Source organism: Berghia stephanieae, chromosome 1 (assembly GCF_034508935.2).
Source record: "Berghia stephanieae isolate SIO BIC M18660-M18661 chromosome 1, UCSD_Bste_1.3, whole genome shotgun sequence".
Taxonomy (NCBI): Eukaryota; Metazoa; Mollusca; class Gastropoda; order Nudibranchia; family Aeolidiidae; genus Berghia; species Berghia stephanieae.
The window spans coordinates 71,377,563-71,397,309 of NC_088360.1; the positions used below are offsets into that span (position 1 = coordinate 71,377,563).

General features: G+C 34.1%; 2 protein-coding genes across 6 annotated transcripts in view; both read left to right on the forward strand.

Annotated features, from left to right (window-relative positions):
- LOC144981106 (ATP-binding cassette sub-family D member 3-like) overlaps positions 1 to 19,747 on the forward strand; it is a 54,111-nt gene that overhangs the window by 29,662 nt on the left and 4,702 nt on the right. For all 4 annotated transcript variants that reach the window (XM_078929238.1, XM_078929256.1, XM_078929248.1 and 1 more), the window contains 14 exons: positions 1,650 to 1,719; positions 2,108 to 2,177; positions 2,830 to 2,927; positions 3,702 to 3,793; positions 4,995 to 5,086; positions 10,362 to 10,437; positions 11,519 to 11,582; positions 12,433 to 12,510; positions 13,362 to 13,427; positions 14,004 to 14,117; positions 15,020 to 15,070; positions 15,840 to 15,884; positions 16,729 to 16,833; positions 18,705 to 18,761. In XM_078929238.1, the coding sequence (XP_078785364.1) occupies positions 1,650 to 1,719; positions 2,108 to 2,177; positions 2,830 to 2,927; positions 3,702 to 3,793; positions 4,995 to 5,086; positions 10,362 to 10,437; positions 11,519 to 11,582; positions 12,433 to 12,510; positions 13,362 to 13,427; positions 14,004 to 14,117; positions 15,020 to 15,070; positions 15,840 to 15,884; positions 16,729 to 16,833; positions 18,705 to 18,761 (1,078 nt within the window). The remainder of the gene's footprint in view (positions 1 to 1,649; positions 1,720 to 2,107; positions 2,178 to 2,829; positions 2,928 to 3,701; positions 3,794 to 4,994; positions 5,087 to 10,361; positions 10,438 to 11,518; positions 11,583 to 12,432; positions 12,511 to 13,361; positions 13,428 to 14,003; positions 14,118 to 15,019; positions 15,071 to 15,839; positions 15,885 to 16,728; positions 16,834 to 18,704; positions 18,762 to 19,747) is intronic.
- Positions 16,943 to 19,747, forward strand: part of LOC144981136 (carboxypeptidase B-like) — a 438,762-nt gene continuing 435,957 nt past the window's right edge. For both annotated transcript variants that reach the window (XM_078929286.1, XM_078929314.1), the window contains exon 1: positions 16,943 to 17,019. The gene's annotated coding sequence lies outside the window, so the exon portion shown is untranslated. The remainder of the gene's footprint in view (positions 17,020 to 19,747) is intronic.

Genomic DNA, 19,747 nt, shown 5'->3' on the forward strand with positions numbered 1-19,747 from the left:
AATAGACACTTTTTGAGAAAAGTTGTTCCCAAAATCTGAAGTTTTCGGGCGGGGTACCCCTAAAATGCCACCTCATACACACCGATAGTGGAAATTATTCCAAAAAGTCTTTAGAAATATGCTTGGACACACATAATACTGCAGAAAAAGCATTGAAAAGATCATTTTGATAAAACTTAATAAAATTGTCCTTATTGTGACAGTACCCCATTAAACCCCGCTCACTCTCGATTCTTAAAGCTGTCATGATTTCACCCATGATGAAATGATGAAATTTAATCATGAGATTTTGTTTGATTGATTTCTTGAATTAGCCTCTTTTTTATGTCGAAAATTTGTTGCGATTAACCGAAGTTTATTGCAATTAACCAGTGACTTTTATATAGGATTAATTTCTTTTCTTGGGAAATGTTGCGATTATCAGGAGTGTACTGTATTTGATAAAATTTTGTTCGCAATTTAAATTGTTAAAACTCGAATGTGAGGAACAGATGACAAATTCAAGAAAAAAGAAAAGAAATATTTATTCCATCATGATATATTCTATTTTAGAGGCTGCAAATTCATAGTGGTGGAGTTTGAAGGTTATCAATGACGTTATCATTATTTGATATTCTGTACATTTTCTATTATGTTAACTACAACGTAATAAGTAACCCAACACATCAATTTGGTTTCATATGGGGATGGCACAGATGAAAATCATTCAGTTAAAAGCCAAAATGATAAGAATTATTGAAGTTTTTTGCATGTTGGGAAACTTTTACCCTCTATTTGATAAGGTGTAATATTTCCATTCAATACAATTTAATATTTATATTCAAGACTTAGATTTCAATTATTAATCAATCATGACGTTTTACCAGATTGAGCCATCTATATTATTCAGTGCTGATGGTTTTCCTTGGTTCTATGGAAATTTGTGATATTGTTGGAGTCAAAGGAGGAATTTCCTCCTTTTAAAAAATTGTATTCACTCCCCCCCCCCCCCCCCCCCCCCCCCCAATCCATGTATTGGCAGTGAAAGAGAAGAGATTTGATATGTGGTGGAACATACAGGTGCAGTTTCTCGCTCTTCAGAATTTAGCTAGACTATCAATAATAGTTTATTATCTCTCTAAAAGTGGGGGTTGATGCAGGAACAATAGGGCTATAGGCAATTGTTCAAAATGTTCCTCCTTTTTCACTTTTTGTCCCCATCAGCACTGATTATTTTTTAACAAAATTTTTCCATTAATCTCTAAAGAAAAGTTAAGTTAAGCTTTTTGCAAAATTCAAAGCTTTATAGTGCCATTCATCTTTGGGTGATTTGGGCAATGTTACAACGAAAAGAGGGGCAAATCGACTGTGAAAATGTTCAGTCTGTCAAAGTATTCTTGTATATCTTATAATTGCTTTATACAAGCTATGTTGATGTTTTTAAAAATGTGATTTAAAAAATACCAATCCCGAAAGAATTTTTAAAACAGATTTTCACTATAAGGAAAGAACTAGAGGCTATTTATTTTTATTGATTAAAAAAAAAATTAATGCCCATATACAGTTTCTGACCAGTTAACTCGGTTTATATCCAAAAGAAAACAAAAGTAATTTTGTTTTTTAATTGAATTCTTACTCTCTATTTTCTGTGTTATTTTCTCTGTACTTAGCGAGGAAATTGCGTTCTATCAGGGTAACTCAAGGGAAAAATTTGTCATCTCTGGAACTTTCAACAGACTGGTGGGTTGAGGAATTTAATTACTTTTTTATACATTTCATTGTACAGTGATAGATGTTTTATATTACTTGCCTTGCATTTTAAAATAATAATGTATACATTTTTGAGTTAAAATAGTTTCTCTTCGTCATTTACTCCTTTTCCATTAATAATTTATCTAAAGTGATCAACAACAATTTATTTTTAATAAGTCCTTTGTCAACAGAGCATTTAAAGGTTTTTAAAGCATATAAGGTCTGAAACAATATGAAACAATAAAGTTTCTTTACATGCTACATTTTTGAAACACGTTTATTTTCTCTCTGGAACTTCATTACTTCATTGCTTTTTTAAAGATTCTATTGATGACAGTTGCTAAATCTTTGATTTTTTATTCATTCCTGCTCTTAGGTGGAACATTTGAAGACCTTCATATTTTTCAGGGTACAAATGGGTTTTGTTGATAATATTATCGCCAAATGTAAGTTTTTTTCATCATGTGTTTCTAAAATGTACAGTGTGTGAGGTTCAGAAATGACATGTCTTTATATTTTTTTTCAATGCTTCTATTTTGATTTTCCTTCGTTTTCGGTTTGTTTGTTTCTATCTTTTTTGTTTGTTTTTGTTTTGGATAACTCCTTCATAAAAGATGTGATATCTATCTGTTCTTCCAGTTTTATTATGGAAATCAATAGTTCATCTATTCTCTTTTCTACTGTAATTATTAAACCAGCCCATCCCACGTTAGCATATGATGTGTATATTAAAAGTTTGGCTTTTAGAATCATAAATTCAATATTTTATACCAGATTGTTCTCAAATTAAGAGTTTAGATACAAAATCAAAAATATCCAAACTACAGAGTACAAATAAAGAATAAAAACTATATCCCCACCTTGCGTCTCAGATAAGAGAGGTTTTAAGACTGTAAAATTCTGAATTAGGGAGACATACTGAAATTGTCAAAAATACTTTGTTTTGTTATTTTTTTTTTTTTTTGTATCTGTCGTAAAACATGAATAACTTGATTAGTTTGAAGGGAATTTTTTTTTAATACATATAGCTTTATTGTTTAAGACAAGTAGCATTTTATTACCTTTTTAATGATTTTTTTCTTTTAAAATTTTGATCAGACATTGCTACTGTTGTTGGATACTTAGTCGTCAGCCGTCCATTCCTAGATCTTTCTCATCCACGTCACTTGACATCCTCTCACAGTGAGAGACTGGAGGTAAGATCTAACTAGTTTTGGTCTCAGTTTAAAAAAAAAAAAATATTTTAAATGTTTTTGTTGTTTTCTTGAGGAGACATCTAAGTTATATAATTTTTTAAAACCAGTGAGTGAGGATACCCCTTTTGTTGCAAAGTAACTACTACTTATAATTACATTGGCACCATTGTAACCATTTTATTCTCATGATATCATATGTTTGACTGTCTTTTATGACATTACTATTGTGCAACATATTGTTCCTGAAATTTGAGGTTTTATCCACAAAATGTCCCTGAAATTTGAAAATTGCAGGTAGGCATGCCTGCCTTTGTTGTCAAGTGAGATGCGCTCACATTCAAAATGGCATCCAATGACACAATATGTGCATCGTTTGCTGACATTCCAGCTTATTTTGATATTAGTTTGCTCATAAACCCAAATAATTTCCTTGAAAAGATGTCAGAAAGGCTCCAGATATTTAAAAAAAGAATATTTAAACAAAATCTAACTTCTTGGTGCATTAAAACATCAAGGTCTCTGCTGCATTTTGGCCATCGTTGAAAGTGCCGGTTGCTACGATTAATTTATTTTATTGACAAATGAGCAGAATATGGTAACTGCGAAGAATTTACTATTTGGTTGTAAATCATTACTCATCACAGTTAAGGTACTGTCAACTTGATCTGTCGAAACCCAATTGATAAATATTACCATTGATTGTGGTACTAGTAGGGTCTGCACTAGGAATTGGCATAATATGGTAATATCGTTCTTTAAATCTTCCCTTCCAAGGACTATTTCACAAGTGGTCGTATGTTGGTGAAGATGGCAGAAGCCATAGGAAGGATTATTTTGGCTGGCAGAGAGATGACAAGATTGTCAGGGTATGTTTTTCTTTATAATTAACTGAATCTGTGGTAATTTATTTTGAATTCACTCACTTGTGACCAGACTGAGGTCTGGTCTGGGGTGGAGAAATTGACTAAAAGTTAATTAAAAGATACAGTTTTCAGAAATATTACATTTGTTTTTTTTTTTTTTAATGTTCTTTTTCTGTTTAAAAAGCTATGTTCAATCCTTTCAGTAAAACAGACCGTAAATTCTGTTTCTTATTCTTGATTATAAATTCAACTTTTAGCATCTAGTTCAGCTCAGCATAATACCAACTTAAGGTGATGGTCTAGATTTGATTTTAAGCTTTAGCTTAAGTTTATTTCTATTTTATTTAAAGCTAAGTTAGTCCGTCCTGAAACAGGCAAAGATTGCCATGCAAGTGGGTCAATATCCTTGGTCAACAGTATGATGTAGTCACCAGTTCCTTTAGAAACACCTACTCACACTAGATCTAAACAGACCTAGCTCAGCTACCACCACAACCACACCACCTTTACCAATTTATGATTTCCTTCTGCTGTCAAAGGGAGTTACAATAGCTCAGTGGTAGAGCATTGAACATTCTATTGTCAAACACAGGGACTGGCATCGATTGAGTTGAGATTATAATTAATTTCCCCCTGTCTACCCAGCAGTAATTGGGTAGCTGGGTCTGTAAGTTGTAAGATTGCACTTAATCCAAAGAGTAGCAAGTGATTGTATGTTAATGCTATAAAAATTGTGATAAATTCTATCTCCATGAGCCGTAGGGGTCTGAAGGACAATATTTTTGTTTGCAGGGTAATTAAGATAAAGATAAAACAGTTTTGGTTGTTTTTCTCATCTCTATGGTGAAATATCTCCATTTGTCTCCTTCTGATGTGGTAGATCTCAAATTTACTTTGGTCTTTGAACAATGTCCACTTTATTTAAGTATAGAATATGTTGTTAATGGTCGTCATTGGATACATTTCTTAACATGTGTGTATTAAGAAATATATTGATTCATAGGAATTGATATAAAGGATGAATGATGAAAGCAAATAGGGGAGATAACATATTGGCAAGGACTTATTGACTTAATGCCTTGTGCTTTCAATGTCATCCAACTTTCAATTTTAAAAGATAAAATAATATTTACCTCAAGATTAATTTTCAGTGCTTGTCTTAATATATGTTATCCTTTTAATTCGAATTTCATTTGCTTCTCAGCTTTACCACACGCATGACAGAACTAATGAAAGTGTTAGATGATCTCAATGCTGGACGTTATGAGAGAACAATGGTCACAGATACAGGCAAAGGTAATCATTCTCTTTTACTATCACACAGATCATGCCTTTTCTGTGATGTTAACATGTCAGCCTTATTGTATTCATCCATCAGGTATAGAAAAAATAATTTGGTATCACATCATTGTCTTGGAATGAGATTGCTTAGTTTTGTCCAGGCCCTGGCCAGAGTCCTTGGCTGGGAAGGAAACAGTCAAATGTATAATTATAGTTTTGGGAGATGATATTTTTTGTCGTCTAAAACATCTCTCTGTTGTGCACTGTTGCATATTTTGCTTTGAATATCATGATTTGTAAACATTTGAGTGAATTCCTCTTAGTGCGATCCTTTGTTTATGTCGGATGAGACTAGGTGGTCTCAAGCTAAGTACATTGATGGCTTGCTTGGAATCTACTTCTTGTAATAAAGTATCATTAAAGTATTTAAAAGAGCCAGATAAGTAATTATTCAAATATTTTTATTGATTACGTAAATTAAACCAAAATAATGGCTACCATTGGGACCATCTCAGAATTTGTGGAAGGGACATCCATTGTGGACTACTTGGAACGTCTCAAGTTCTATTTCATGGCAAATGACATAGAATCAGATAAAAAGCAAGCTGCTGTGCTACTAACAGTAGTAGGCCCCAAACAATTTAGAATATTGAAAGATCTGTGCCAACCAAACTCGCCTGCAGATAAATCATTTGAAGAACTTTGCATGCTGCTAAAGAACTTCCACTCCCCACCTCCACCTAAATTCCTGCAGCGAGCTAAGTTTGAAGGAAGAAATCGTCAACCGAACGAATCAATCCAACAGTATTGTGCTGCCCTGCGGAGCATTGCGGAGCACTGCCAGTTTCGAGAAACTCTAAATGAACGTCTTTGCGAAAAGTTTGTGACCGGTATTAACGATGCTCAGATTCAACGAAAACTTCTTGTTGAGCATGATCTCACTATCGACAAAGCCATGGACATTGCCCTCTCTATTCATCAAACAAGAGATAGTGCACATCAACTTCAGAAGGGCGAAACTGTCCATTTTTTCCACGTCCAGAAATTCTTATCAGCAACCTTCAAGATCGTTCAGTACCATGAGCAAATCACATGCTTCATCAGCGACTTCTAAATCGTGTCATCGGTGCGGCGGCCCTCATACCCAATTCCAGTGTAAATTCAAATCATCAACCTGCCATAAATGTCAAAAAGTGGGTCACATTGCAAAAATGTGCAGATCGCAAACACAATCGACAAAAAAACCAGCGCCTACAACAAAATACCGCCATCAAAATCACCTGTTGAATGAAGATAATTTGACCACCCAGCATGAAGAAAGCCCCCCAGAGCATAATTTTGAACTTTTTATTGTGAATTCCCCAAACAAAAGGCCCCCTATTTCGGTTCCCCTCCTCATTAACAATAAAAACATTGTGTTCCACATTGATACTGGTGCGTCATGTAGTGTAATGACCAAGAATAACTTTGAAAATCTAGTTAACTCTAAACTTGATAAGTCATCGAAATCACTAACCACCTACACAGGCCAAGATGTCAAAATTGTTGGAGAAACAATTGTTAATGTGCAGTATGATAAGCAAACTGCGAACCTGCCACTCCTTATAGTTGAGGGTAACGGTCCTCCCTTAATGGGAAGGGACTGGCTTCATCATTTTAAGCTCAATTGGTCATCTTTATTCTCAATTGAGAACCAACAAACTCTTGACGAGGTGTTAGATCGAAACAACAACGTTTTTCAAGGCACTGGATTATTGAATGATCGTGAAGTCAAAATCTATTTAAAAGACAATGCAACTCCAAAATTCATCAAATGTAGACAACCACCATTTGCCATGCGGCAAAAGATAGAAAACGAGCTCGAACGCTTACAACACGAGAACATTATAAAAAAGGTTTCAACGTCGGAATGGGCAACGCCCATTGTTCCAGTCTTAAAGAAAGACAATACTGTCAGAATCTGTGGTGACTACAAGGTCACAATAAATAAAGCCATTCACGAAAACCATCACCCAATACCAAGAATCGAAGACCTCGCTATAAAATTATCACATGGTGACAAATTCACTGAGCTAGATTTTACACATGCCTATACGCAACTCAATCTAGATCCAAGTTCTCGACAACTCACTACAATCAATACCCACAAAGGACTCTTCCAATATGAACGACTCTGTTTCGGTATTTCTGCCAGTCCAGGAATCTTCCAATCTGTCATGGAAACCCTGTTTCAAGACATACCAGGCGTGTGTGTCTACTTCGACAATGTCTACATTACTGGTCAAAATGACCAAGAGCATCTCGCTACCTTGGATAAAGTTCTACGACTCATCAACGAGAAAGGATTACGTATTCGACGAGAAAAATGTCAATTTCTGAAGCCAGAAATCAACTTCTTAGGATATCGCCTATCATCGCATGGTTTACGTCCGCAGCCTGAAAAGGTACGAGCAATATACGAAGCACCCCGTCCTAACAACGTTCAGCAACTGCAGGCATTTCTAGGATTCGTGAATTACTATTCAAAATTCATGAAAAATTTGTCTCATACCCTCGCTCCCCTCTACATGCTTCTTCGTAAAAATGCCAAGTGGCATTGGAGCAGTTAACAGGAAGATTCTTTTCAAAAAGTGAAATTAATGTTATCATCTGATCAAATCCTATGTCATTTTGATCCTACAAAAAAACTTATTCTCACGTGTGATGCTTCCTCCCACGGGGTTGGAGCAATATTAGCTCATTTAGATAGTGAAAATAATGAAAGGCCAATTGCTTATGCTAGTCGTTCACTCAATCAGGCTGAAGCTAAATATTCGCAATTGGATAGGGAGGCACTATCGTGTTATTTGGTGTCAAGAAGTTCCATAAGTTTATTTTTGGTAATCGTGTAGTTATTCGTACGGATCATAAGCCACTTTTGGGATTACTAGGAGAAGCCAAACCTTTGCCTGAACATGCATCAGCTCGCCTTCAAAGATGGGCGATCACACTTGCCGCCTATGATTATAAGCTGGAGTATATACCTGGTCCAAAGAATTGTGCCGATGGCCTTTCTCGACTACCACTTGCTGACAAGACTGAACTTTTTGTACCTGAAGACATTGATATGTTGTTCAACGTGATTGACAATTCCCCTATTAGTTATCATGATATTGCCAATGCTATTGTGAATGATACTATTTTGAATACTGTCTATCAATATTGTAGGGATGGATGGCCAGAAACTGTAACTAATGAACAGTTAAAGCCTTACAAATTGAGGGAAAATGAATTGAGTCTAGAGCATAATTGTATTTTGTGGGGTACAAGAGTAATCATTCCCCTTGCTTTGCGAAATCAGGTGTTAATCATGTTACACGACACTCATCTTGGTGCGTCTAAAATGAAAGCGTTGGCTCGCTCATGGTTCTGGTGGCCACATCTGGATTCGAACATTGAAACCTTTGTCAAAGAGTGTTATGACTGTCAAAAGAATGCTCGTAATCCAGCCAAAGCACCCTTGTATAATTGGGATTGGCCAAATGAACCCTGGTCTAGATTACACATTGACTTTGCAGGTCCTTTTCTTAACAAAATGTTTCTAATCTTAGTGGATGCCCACTCTAAGTGGCTCGAAGTAAAGCTTATGAGCACTATCACAGCTCGTGACACTATTGCAGAGCTACGAGAAATCTTTTCAACACATGGTTTGCCGAATACCTTGGTCTCGGACAATGGTCCTACCTTCACTAGTTATGAATTCCAAATGTTTTGTAATGCTAATGGTATCAAACATATAACTTGCTCTCCATATCACCCGGCTAGTAATGGATTAGCTGAACGTGCGGTGGGTACATTCAAAACAGCAATGGTCAAAATGAGTGCAAAAGGTGCTACCACTGTAAGAGAGAAAGTTAGCAGATTCCTAACTAAATATCGAACCACACCTCATGTCACCACAGGAGTGACACCATCTGAGTTACTAATGGGTAGAAAGCTAAAGACACACCTGGACCTCCTGCACCCATCAGTTCAGCAGTCAGTTATGCAAAAACAAAATGCCCAAAAGTATTATCATGATGAAACTTCTCGCGATAGGGAGATAGATGTTGATGATACAGTATTTGTTAGAAATTACTCTGGTAAAGAGAAATGGGTACCTGGTACAATTATCAAAGCAACAGGTCCTGTTTCATTTCGAGTCCAAACAGATAATGGTGTCATTGAGAGAAGACACCAAGATCAAATTAGGGTTGTACCATCTGACATAAACCCACACAATGAGTTTCAGTGTACTGACAGTCCACCGAGAGATCAGCGCTTCACATCAGGCAAGCCACCTGCACAATCAGTTGGTTTAACCACTGAAGGCACTGGTGATCCTCTTAATGTTGGACCTACTTGCGCGCCAACTAATGCTAACACTAACAGCCAAACTAGGAACTCAGAGCAATTGGGAAGCTCATTCAATCAAGGTCAAATTGTGCCTCGAAGGTCACAGAGAATAATTATTCCACCGAAGAGGTTGGATTTGTAAATAATTATTAATCTATAATTTGCCATAATTAACGGTTCCTTATTTCTCTTATTATTTTAATGTCATTATGCCTTACTAAGGGTGAAGGGATGTAATAAAGTATCATCGATACCGATATTGATACAATGTTTGGGTATCTGATATTACTATTACGATTAGCGCCCATTGTTATCTTTTGTGTTATTGTTAAGAAAGAGTTCCTGTTTACTTTTCAGTTGGTAACTTTCTTTTTAATAAAGAGCTTATGGCTATCTGTCCTCAAACTATATGTTGATTGTCAATCTATTATACTTCTGTTACCTATTTGATTTATCTAAAAAATCATTTCTCTTGGAAGAATTTTTTGGGATGGTGTTTTTCTTCTATTTTTCTTTTCTTGCTTTGTCTGCCACTGTTTCATGTATATAGTATAAAGTTTATGAGTAATTCTCACTAAGCTGTATTAACCAGACTATAAACATTCAAGGTTACACATAGTTTTGTATGTTCGTCCATTATACTTCCGGATGACAATGTTGTGAGCTTCTTAGCCAAGCACATACCATCTATACATTTTTTCAGATCTTTATCTTACACCAGTGCCTGCTCCCTAATTTCTTAAATAGATACTTTTTCTTGGGCAATCTCAGTGGGTCAAATCCTTGTTCTGTAATTATTTTACTACCCTATCATTCTTATATTGGTATTTATATAATTGAAAAGAATTTCAAACATTATAAAAGTGAACACGTTTCTCTTATCGACTGTGTTCATTGTTTTGTTTTTTTAATTCAGGGTCAAGTAACAACTTACCCAATCTTGCTCTCAAGCCTGGCAGTGGTAGTATTGTCATCCAAGACCATATCATCAGGTAAATCATGCCTTAACTCTGTTTGTTAACCAGTTATAATTATGTAATTATTTCCATTTTTTTCTGCTGATGATTGAAGGGTTCAGTGCCAGTGAGGTTTAACTGAGCTTCCATGTCTTCCTGTTTTTGTTATTTCCTCTTACACCGCATGACACAGACCTGCCTTTTATTATGAAAAATTCATAGAATTACAAAACTTTGACCCCAATTTCAGAACTACATGAGCGTCTCCTAAGTTATAAAAACTTATTGAAATGAAAGTTGATGCTAGAGTTCATAATTTTAAGGATTTTGAAGTGTTGTTTAACTCTTTCAGCGCCATTGGGCGCGCTGTGCGGCCAGAGCAGAATCTGTTCTACTGGCCAGTGGCTGAACAGTGTGGCTGGTCTTGAAAAGCAAAAACAATAATCTACAAAAGTACTATAAATTGAACCAATGGTATCATTTCTTTCATCAGAACATTCAATTGGCCCTAGGGGGGTATTTTAATTGAGATTTTGTGCCAAATTCGAATATCGCTTTATCTTAGCTTGTCATTCTCATGCCGCCGCAATCAGGTGTCAGCCATTTTGTGACGGAAATGTGAATATAGCCTCAGCGCTGAAAGAGTTAATCCTTGTGAGGATAAATTGTTGATTTTTAAAGTTAATTATAGTGACTACAGTTTTCATCCCCTAAAAATTACAAGGCCGGTCTGATGACTAATGTCAATCAAAATAAAAGTGCCTATATGTTAATTCAAGGATTCCTTCCCTTAGCTCAGATTGTCAAAATCCTCGCACAAAGTGATTAAATGCAATAAATTCACATTCAAGATGACCATGAGTGAAGAAGAGACAAGGAAAAGCGATATTCTACCTCTCATAAATTGAAAAGAAACATTGTTAAACAATTTTTTTTTTGCACTTTTCTTTAAAAAAATATATATGTCACAGTTTCAATGCTATGCATAGTGACAAAAAACAGATTCAGACTGCATGCTGTTGATAGAGATCCTAGTATTGATAAAATTGATGTTTGGAAAAACTTATTTGATAATTTTGATATAATTTCTTCTTCTTCTTTTCTTTTTTTTTCATAGATTTGACAAAGTGCCTCTAGTTACACCAAATGGAGATGTTCTAGTCGAAGAATTATCTTTTGAGGTTTGTTGTTCTCTATCATAATACATTTTTATTAATTTTAATTTTGCAATTAAAACCATAAAGCCAACTGTCATGGTAAAATCATAGCTGCTACGAAAATTAGAAGAAGAAATATTAGCTTCTTTATATTTATGTTTTGTTTCTTTGTTTTAATAGTCTATTTTAGTTATTTTTATACAATCTGCACTTCAGCCATGTGTTTTCATTATGTTCAATATTAATGGCAATATGAATTAATCTCGTTGTCAATCAGAAATCATGTAACAGACAGAAAATACTGGGAGGTAACAAATTAATTTCAATATAATAGTATACATTATTAATGAACATGGGAATAAACTGATTTTGTTTGCAAGGGTTCTGTGTTTTCTCTCTGTAAAATTGACCACTATGCATTTGTCATCATAGCACTGGTTGATTTAAGAAAAAAACCCATTTATTTAAGGTAGAAAGGGGTTTGTGGTATAACACTCAACCTGTAACATACAGATAGAAGGTTCAAATCTCTCTGTTGGCAGCTGGTGGGGACTTGGAAAAGGCTCTTTACTAACATTTTCTTAAAGAGTCTTGGGTGTACAATGAGTATATAGCCATTAACAGCGTTGTCTGTGTGGAAAAGAAATTATGATAGGGCTTTACAAGGCATCTGATCCTACATATTCAGTGCTGCTTTTGGCTGGGGACCACTTGGAAAAAAAACTTCAAGCACATGAGGTGAACATTGCCTGGCATAAAAGCCCACTTTAAAAAAAAAGATGTATTCTAGTTTTAAAACTTGTGTCATGAATATTGATCTTTTTACATACATATGAATGTTGTCTAAGAAAAGCTTTGATTATTCTGCATTCAGGTGAGATCAGGCATGAATGTCTTGGTGTGTGGTCCCAATGGCTGTGGGAAAAGCTCTCTTTTCCGTGTACTTGGTGAGGTGAGTACCACGTCGTTTTCATATGTTTATGTTCATTGTTTAACCTGTTTTAGTCCAAGCGTGATTTTACTAAGTTGTCCTTTATATGGCCGATGTAGCCTCAATTTCTATAGGGTTAAATGGATAACAACAATTGCTTGCTGAGTTTTGTAGCCAGTCACTCAATCACTGCTGGGTGTATAGATGGGTCAGAAGAAAAATAAAAGCAACCTTAACTTAATCTCTGTCACGTTGCTTGTGAAACAAGTGCTGTACTATTTAAATTACCTGGATCACCAATTTACATCATTGCATATCTTAATATTATCACCATTGAGGCAATAAGAGCAATGCCTCATTGCTTCATTTGGCAATGCGAAAATGATTGATTCTGTTGTTACAACCAGTAAAATAAAACAAAGAAAAATTGTGTTTTGAAAGAAATGGTCAATGCCCTTTTTGAAACTTAATAGTCATTTTTAAAAGGCAGTGTGAAACTTTAACACATTATTTCCATACAGAGTCTCAAACTTAGGTTTGAAGGAGGGATCTAGAATATTCTTTCTTTTTATCACTGTAGAAAGTTTTAATGCAGTATAATTGAAGAGGACTAATGAATATAGAGGATTAGATATCATGCTGCTAAAATTGTTGTGAAATGTATTGCACTTTTTAGTTATGTTTCTATATAACTGTTTATCTCAACTATTTGATTTTTTGACTGTTTTCCCCCTATGATATTGTGAAAGTGTGTCATTTAATTATCTCATGTGAGGCATGGATAGCTGAGCCATGTCACATCGTGTAATCAAGCTGGTCATTTGCCATCTTTTGAGTTATACAGTCTATAATTTTTTTTGTTTCTTTCACAGTTATGGCCTCTGTTTGGAGGTTGCTTGACTAAACCAGCCAAGGGAAAACTGTTCTATGTGCCTCAGGTTTGTAGATTTCAGCTGTACATCGCAGATCAGTTACCTTTACTTAGCATGTTCGGTACATCTTTCATTAAACCTTAATTTTTACTACAAGTATGTAAAGAAATATTAAAGATTTTTTTCAGCCCATTGTTTTTATTTGAAATTAAATATATTGTCATTTGACCATATCTTGTAACATTTATCAATCAAGAATAAATCCTTTTCATTTTCACTACTGTATTAAAGGTATGTTTTTCTCTCACATATATGTGATGGTGTGCGGCGGTTGCGTCCAGAAGATGAACTAAGAAAATAGCCAATATATCTTAAAAATGACCAAAATAGTGAAAATGCTTGTAGCGGTGGTGATGTTTGTAAAATCTTTCAGTGTAAATTTCTGTAAATTTTGGATATGAGATTTGCAGGAACCTTCAGAATTCATCCTTATTTTATAGCTCAGCCAGAAATCATAGTGCATCAGTCATCAATGAAATAAGTGTCAAAATAAAGAGAAAATAGTCTATTCAAAGATATCAGAGGGTTAAAATGTCAAAATATACCTTCCTGACCAAGGGGTATTGTTAATATTGGTTCCAGCGTCCATACATGGCTGTGGGTACATTGAGAGACCAAGTGATCTACCCCGATAATCATGTACAACAGCTGAAGAAAGGTGTCATGGATGAACATTTACAAGAAATTTTAGCAAAGGTAGGTGTCACATACTGTTTTCTTCTCATTTGCACCATTTTCCCCAAACATTAAATTGTGACACTCTCTTCTCCCTCTTCTTTCCCTGTTTTTCCTTTAAGGCATGTTGAATTATATATTATGATAATCATAAAAGGGAATTTTCTGTTAGCTAGTGGTTATTTATTAAAATGGCCGTGACATAGTGTGAATGAGTCACTAGCTGAAGGTATTGATGTATGTTGTAGGAGTGTTAGTGCTAAAAAGTTCTTTATTAGACGGTTTGTGTTGTATAAAATGGAGATTTTTTTTCTATCTGGGATGCTTAGGATAATTAAAGCATTTTGAAGCTTATTAAAGGTCATAAAACCCTTTCATTTTATTCACAGACTTCATGTAAACTTTAAAATGTCACAATTTACCAATAAATCATGCATGAATGAAAATCACCTAATAATGCCAAGCTTTTAAAAAAAAATTCTCCCATTTTAAATAAAACTTTTCATTTTTTGCTGCTGCTGATTTACTCCCTCTTTTATTCTTAATTGAGATGGACTTTGCATGCTTACTTATAAGCTTGAAATGTACATTGGAATACTGCTTTGATTTGGACATTCTATTATGCTGTAAAACCAAAAACTAGAGGTTCATAAATGAGCCAATAAGATGGAGAGAAAGATAAAGTGAGTAAATGTGACTCATATATAAAGGAACAACACAAAACAAATGTTTCCGCCTTTGGCCTTCTTCAAGTAAACACGAAATATGTTATATGAAGAAGGCCAAAGGCTGAAATGTTGTTTGTTTTGTGTTTGTTCCCTTATATATGAGTCACATTTACTCACTTTATCTTTCTCTCCATTATGCTGTAACCATTGTATATTTTTATATATTAATTATTTCAATTTCGTATTGCTCATCAGGTTCAGCTGGAACATATATTAGAAAGAGAAGGGGGATGGAATTCTGTACAGGTTAGTGTTATGAAAATAGCCAATTATTTACAAAAGAAAAAAAAAAAGAATAGAAGAGAGAGATACTCTTGATCATCGTGAACCAAACTTACAAGCAAAGTTATTGAAAGTTGTGTTCCATATTTTGGATGGAATGATACTTGTTTGTATTTGCTTTTGTTTCTTTATTTTTCAAGGCCAGATATAAGATTGAGATCAAATTGTGCTTTTTATTATCAATGACATTAGGAATAACAATCAAGTAGGTAATATTTATTAAACCCTTAGTATTTGTTTACAGTTTTATTTTCTTCCTTTTTTTTAAAACTGGAATTTTACTCATGCTCTTGAGATGTTGGACCAAAACATACTTGGTCTAAATTCTTACCCTGCTACCCAAAGCTGGAAACTGGAAAGGATTGAACAGAAAGTGATTTTAACAAATAAGATTAAATGTGCAGCTTTGTAATCTTCAGGCATGACACTCCGCTTGTGATTAGTAGATATCTGGTTTGAGACCCATTGTGGGCAGCACAAGGCTGAGTTCTTGGAAATGACTCTTACTTACATTCTCCCACGGCAGTTAGGTGTAAAATGAATACCTCGCATGCATTGTCTCAAATTGTGTAATAATATTGTAATAGTATCTTACAGGTGTCAAATGAAGAGTTTTTATAGCATTTAGTGGATACTGCGCTTTTTAAAAGCTCAAAGGTTTTTTTTCTATTTAAAATTATTGTTTGAGAAAAATATTTTCATTGAAATCTCTTTTAATTCTTATTCTGTCTAGGACTGGATGGATGTCTTAAGTGGAGGGGAAAAACAACGAATTGCTGTGAGTTTTGTTTTATGTTAAAAACTTTCTTTATTCTATCAAATTCTATATTTTGACCAATTAAATGTAAAGATTTATCACATTAAAATCACAACTGGATGTGTTATAAATTGTCTTCGCTTTCAGTCAATGTACTCACCAAAAAGACTGCAACTATTTGGACTCGAGTCTGAATAGTCTCCAGTGGAAGTATGTTGTTTTAAAATTTCAATTTGTCAATCATTGACAATTACATAAAATTGTTGCAAATGAAAATAACAGTAATGGTATAGTGACTCTCAATACATAGTCTAAACCTCTTTATTTGACAAGAAAGTCTGTATCAATGATCAATTGGAAGTCCAGTTATAAATTAAAAAGAAAAGAGTTAAAATCCTTCAAAAGGAACAAAAGTCAGTCAAAGTAACTGTGGTCTAAAGGAAAACAAAATGTCCAAATAAAATCATGAAAAAAATTTCTGATAGTGTTAGCCAGGCAACAAGCCCTCTACAGTCTGGTAAAAGCTGAGTCAGTCTGATATGGGCAAAACAAATTCTCCTGAACTCTTCTTCTGCTTCTGTCAGTTCCACCCTCTGCCTGCACTGTATTGCGCAGAACACAGGAGTTTGAGTCAGAATATCTAATGGACACTATTCAGACTCTAGTCCAAATTTAACCCAAAAATAAATGTATGTTTCAAATAGTAAGATGTAAAGCAAAGAAATTTTTTTTCAAATTTTGTGCTTCATATAGTGTTGTCTTAAGTGGCTCTGTGTTTGTTTTTTTTCTATAGATTTAGGTTTAAATTTAGTCATGAAATTTCCAACTTAACTGAAATATTTCCTTTTCCTTTTGATGGAACCAGATGGCTCGTCTGTTCTACCACAAACCACAGTTTGCCATCCTTGATGAATGTACAAGTGCTGTCAGTGTGGATGTTGAAGGATTCATGTATCAGTACTGCAGAGAGGTGAGATTTTCTATCTAATTATCAGTAGATGTTGCCATTTATGAGGGTATGCTGAGTTTGCATGTCGTGGGGGTGGGGGGTGGGGTAGAAATACTGAGTTGCATTTTTTAGCAATGACTATGAAAAATGTTTTTTTCTCTTTTTGAGGAAAATTTTTGTCTAAAATCAAAGCCCTATCTCCACTGAGTAAAAATGTTTTTGAATTTTGAAAATCCATTCATAAATAAACAAGTTATGCAGTTTCAAAGGTGTCATTTATTTGGATGACCTGCAAAGAGGAAAAAAACGCGAAAATATGGGACGCTTTTTCGGCATTTTTTTTCGACCTTTGGTTGTATCTTGCGTAGTAAGTGGATTAAATGATTGAAACTTGAAGAGCAAATTAGGATGGTGTTTTGTAAAATACGGGAAAAGTACTCGTCATATTCATATGAAATTTTACAACCAAAAAGAAGAAATGTTCATGTATTACCTTGTCAGCGACAAAACCTCCACGCCCGGTAGTTTTAGAAATATTTTACTCCAAAGAGTAGAAATCTATTTTTAACGGTCTTCTGGTAATTGCACGAGTTTTGTCGCTTGACATAATCTAAAATGACCTTTTTTCTAACTGTGTGACAACTTTCAGTCATATTTATCGATAAACTGCGTCGTAATTAATTTTTAAAAATAGCATATACGAAACGGCTTCGTCCCATATTTTGACGCGAATTCGGGCACTTCGTGAGCGAAAAAGAGGCCCAAAGATTTGTGCGGGATAGTCATTGCTACATTTTTTTTATAAATTCAATCCATGAGTTCAAATGGGTGGAACAGATTGTTGAAGCTGTGTCAAAAAGACAAAGACATTTGATTATTGTGAAGAACTATAGAAACAATAGCAAAACAATTTGCGTAATAATATTATTTTTTAAAAAGGGTTGGGGATCAACATTGTTCTGAAAAGCCAATGTTAAATGTATATCATTGAGCACAGAATTAGTGGCAAATCTAAAAATTATAAAACTATTTTTTACAAACTGATATACAAGTAACTTGAAAACCTTCTTTTTATTTCATGCTAGTTCTATCATCCATTGACTCAAATTAAATAAAATCTGCTAAGTCGTAATACTCAGTCCTTTTTTACTTTTGATTTATTCTATACAATTCAAGCATATCCACGACAATAATTGATGACGTAATTTTAAATCTCTCTTGATACTATCAAGTAATAATAATCTCATCCTCAACAAAAAATGATGATCTCTCTTGATACTATCAGTAATGATAATCTTTTTAAATAGGTTGGGGATCAACATTGTTCTGTAAAGGCAATGTTAATTTTTTTTCATCAAGCACAGAATTGCCAGCAAATCTAAAAATACAATGCAGTAGTATGTTAACTATAATGGATGACCATAATGTTCCTAAAAGCCTTTATTTCTCTGCAAATATTACAGGTTCTGCACTAGTAATAATAAAAGTAATAATAATAATAATTGTGGTAATGACAGTGATGATGATGGCGGTGTAGGTGGTGATGGTGGACTAAATAAATAGTGCATCCCATTTAAAACATCGAAGAAAAACAACAACAGAATAACACATTAAATTGTCAAAATATATTCTCAACAAAATCTTTGGATCTTAACATCAACTATATTTTGCCAAAGACAATGAGACACATTTACACACACACACACTTGAATAATGTTCACTACAATACAAAAATTTGAAAATATTCTGCGATAAACAGAAAATTAGTTAATAATAAGTAAAATGTCCCCGTTCACAATTAATTAACAGACATCTTTGAAGAGAAAAAAAGCAACGGTCTTAAGATAAAGAGTTGAGAATGTTATTCGATCGATGTGTTTGTTTTCTTACAGGTTGGCATCACACTCTTCACAGTTTCTCATCGCAAATCTTTGTGGACTCACCATGAGGTAATACATCTTAGTACTTTTCAGTGTTATTTTTATTGTTGGCAATAAATGATATTATTTTTAACCCAACTTCTTTATAATGTTCAAATACTTTCAGATTGGAATTCTCAATATAATATGAATTTGATTAATTTGTTTCATTTTTATTAAAATTTCTTTGGGAATTAGTTCCCTATAAAGCTGTTTTCTTTGTATTATAAAAAGGGGTATTGTGTGCAGAGCTTGGTATCTGAATGATTATTTCAATATTTATTAAAACTTCACTCCTTTATAGCAACTTTGATTTGGTGTTAATGTTGAAACATCTGAAATTAGAAACTGCCCATTAAAATTTTTTTTTTTACCAATTGTCTATGTATAAGCCACTAATTACATTTAGTTAGTCTATAATCTTAAGTTATAATTAAATAACTTGTCAAATTGGCTAAATTTTTAAATAGTACATAAACGAAACCCTCTATAAGACGGAGTATTGTCTAAGATGGAAAACCACTGATCCTCAATGTAAACTCTTTTTGATTCTCTGTGTAAGGGAACCTGTCAAATGCCAAAACAAACACTAAAATTCCACTCCTGTTTGACAAATCTCTCTTTGTAAGAAGGAAAATTTTCCCTTCAGCTGTGCAGCTCTCTATAGTAAATGTTTAATACTTAAATTTCGTCTTTTTAAGCAATTTTCTCGCTATAACATTTTCCCAATTAAGTATGGGAAAAACTATAGTGATTGCCAATAAATGTCTGTTTTAAAACTTATAAAACTCATGGTTTCCATGGTAAAATACAAACTTATATGGCAGTCCTTTCTTGAAATGTGAAGAAAAAAGATATTGTAATTAGACACATTCTATTCTAACAAACATGACAAAGACAAAATGTCCAGGTATAAATTCAGAGAAGTGACAAGATTTTAGAATACAAGAGCACAGAATGACACGCCTTGCATGTTAGGCGTGTTCCCATACTTTTATATGATTTTGCATCATCCA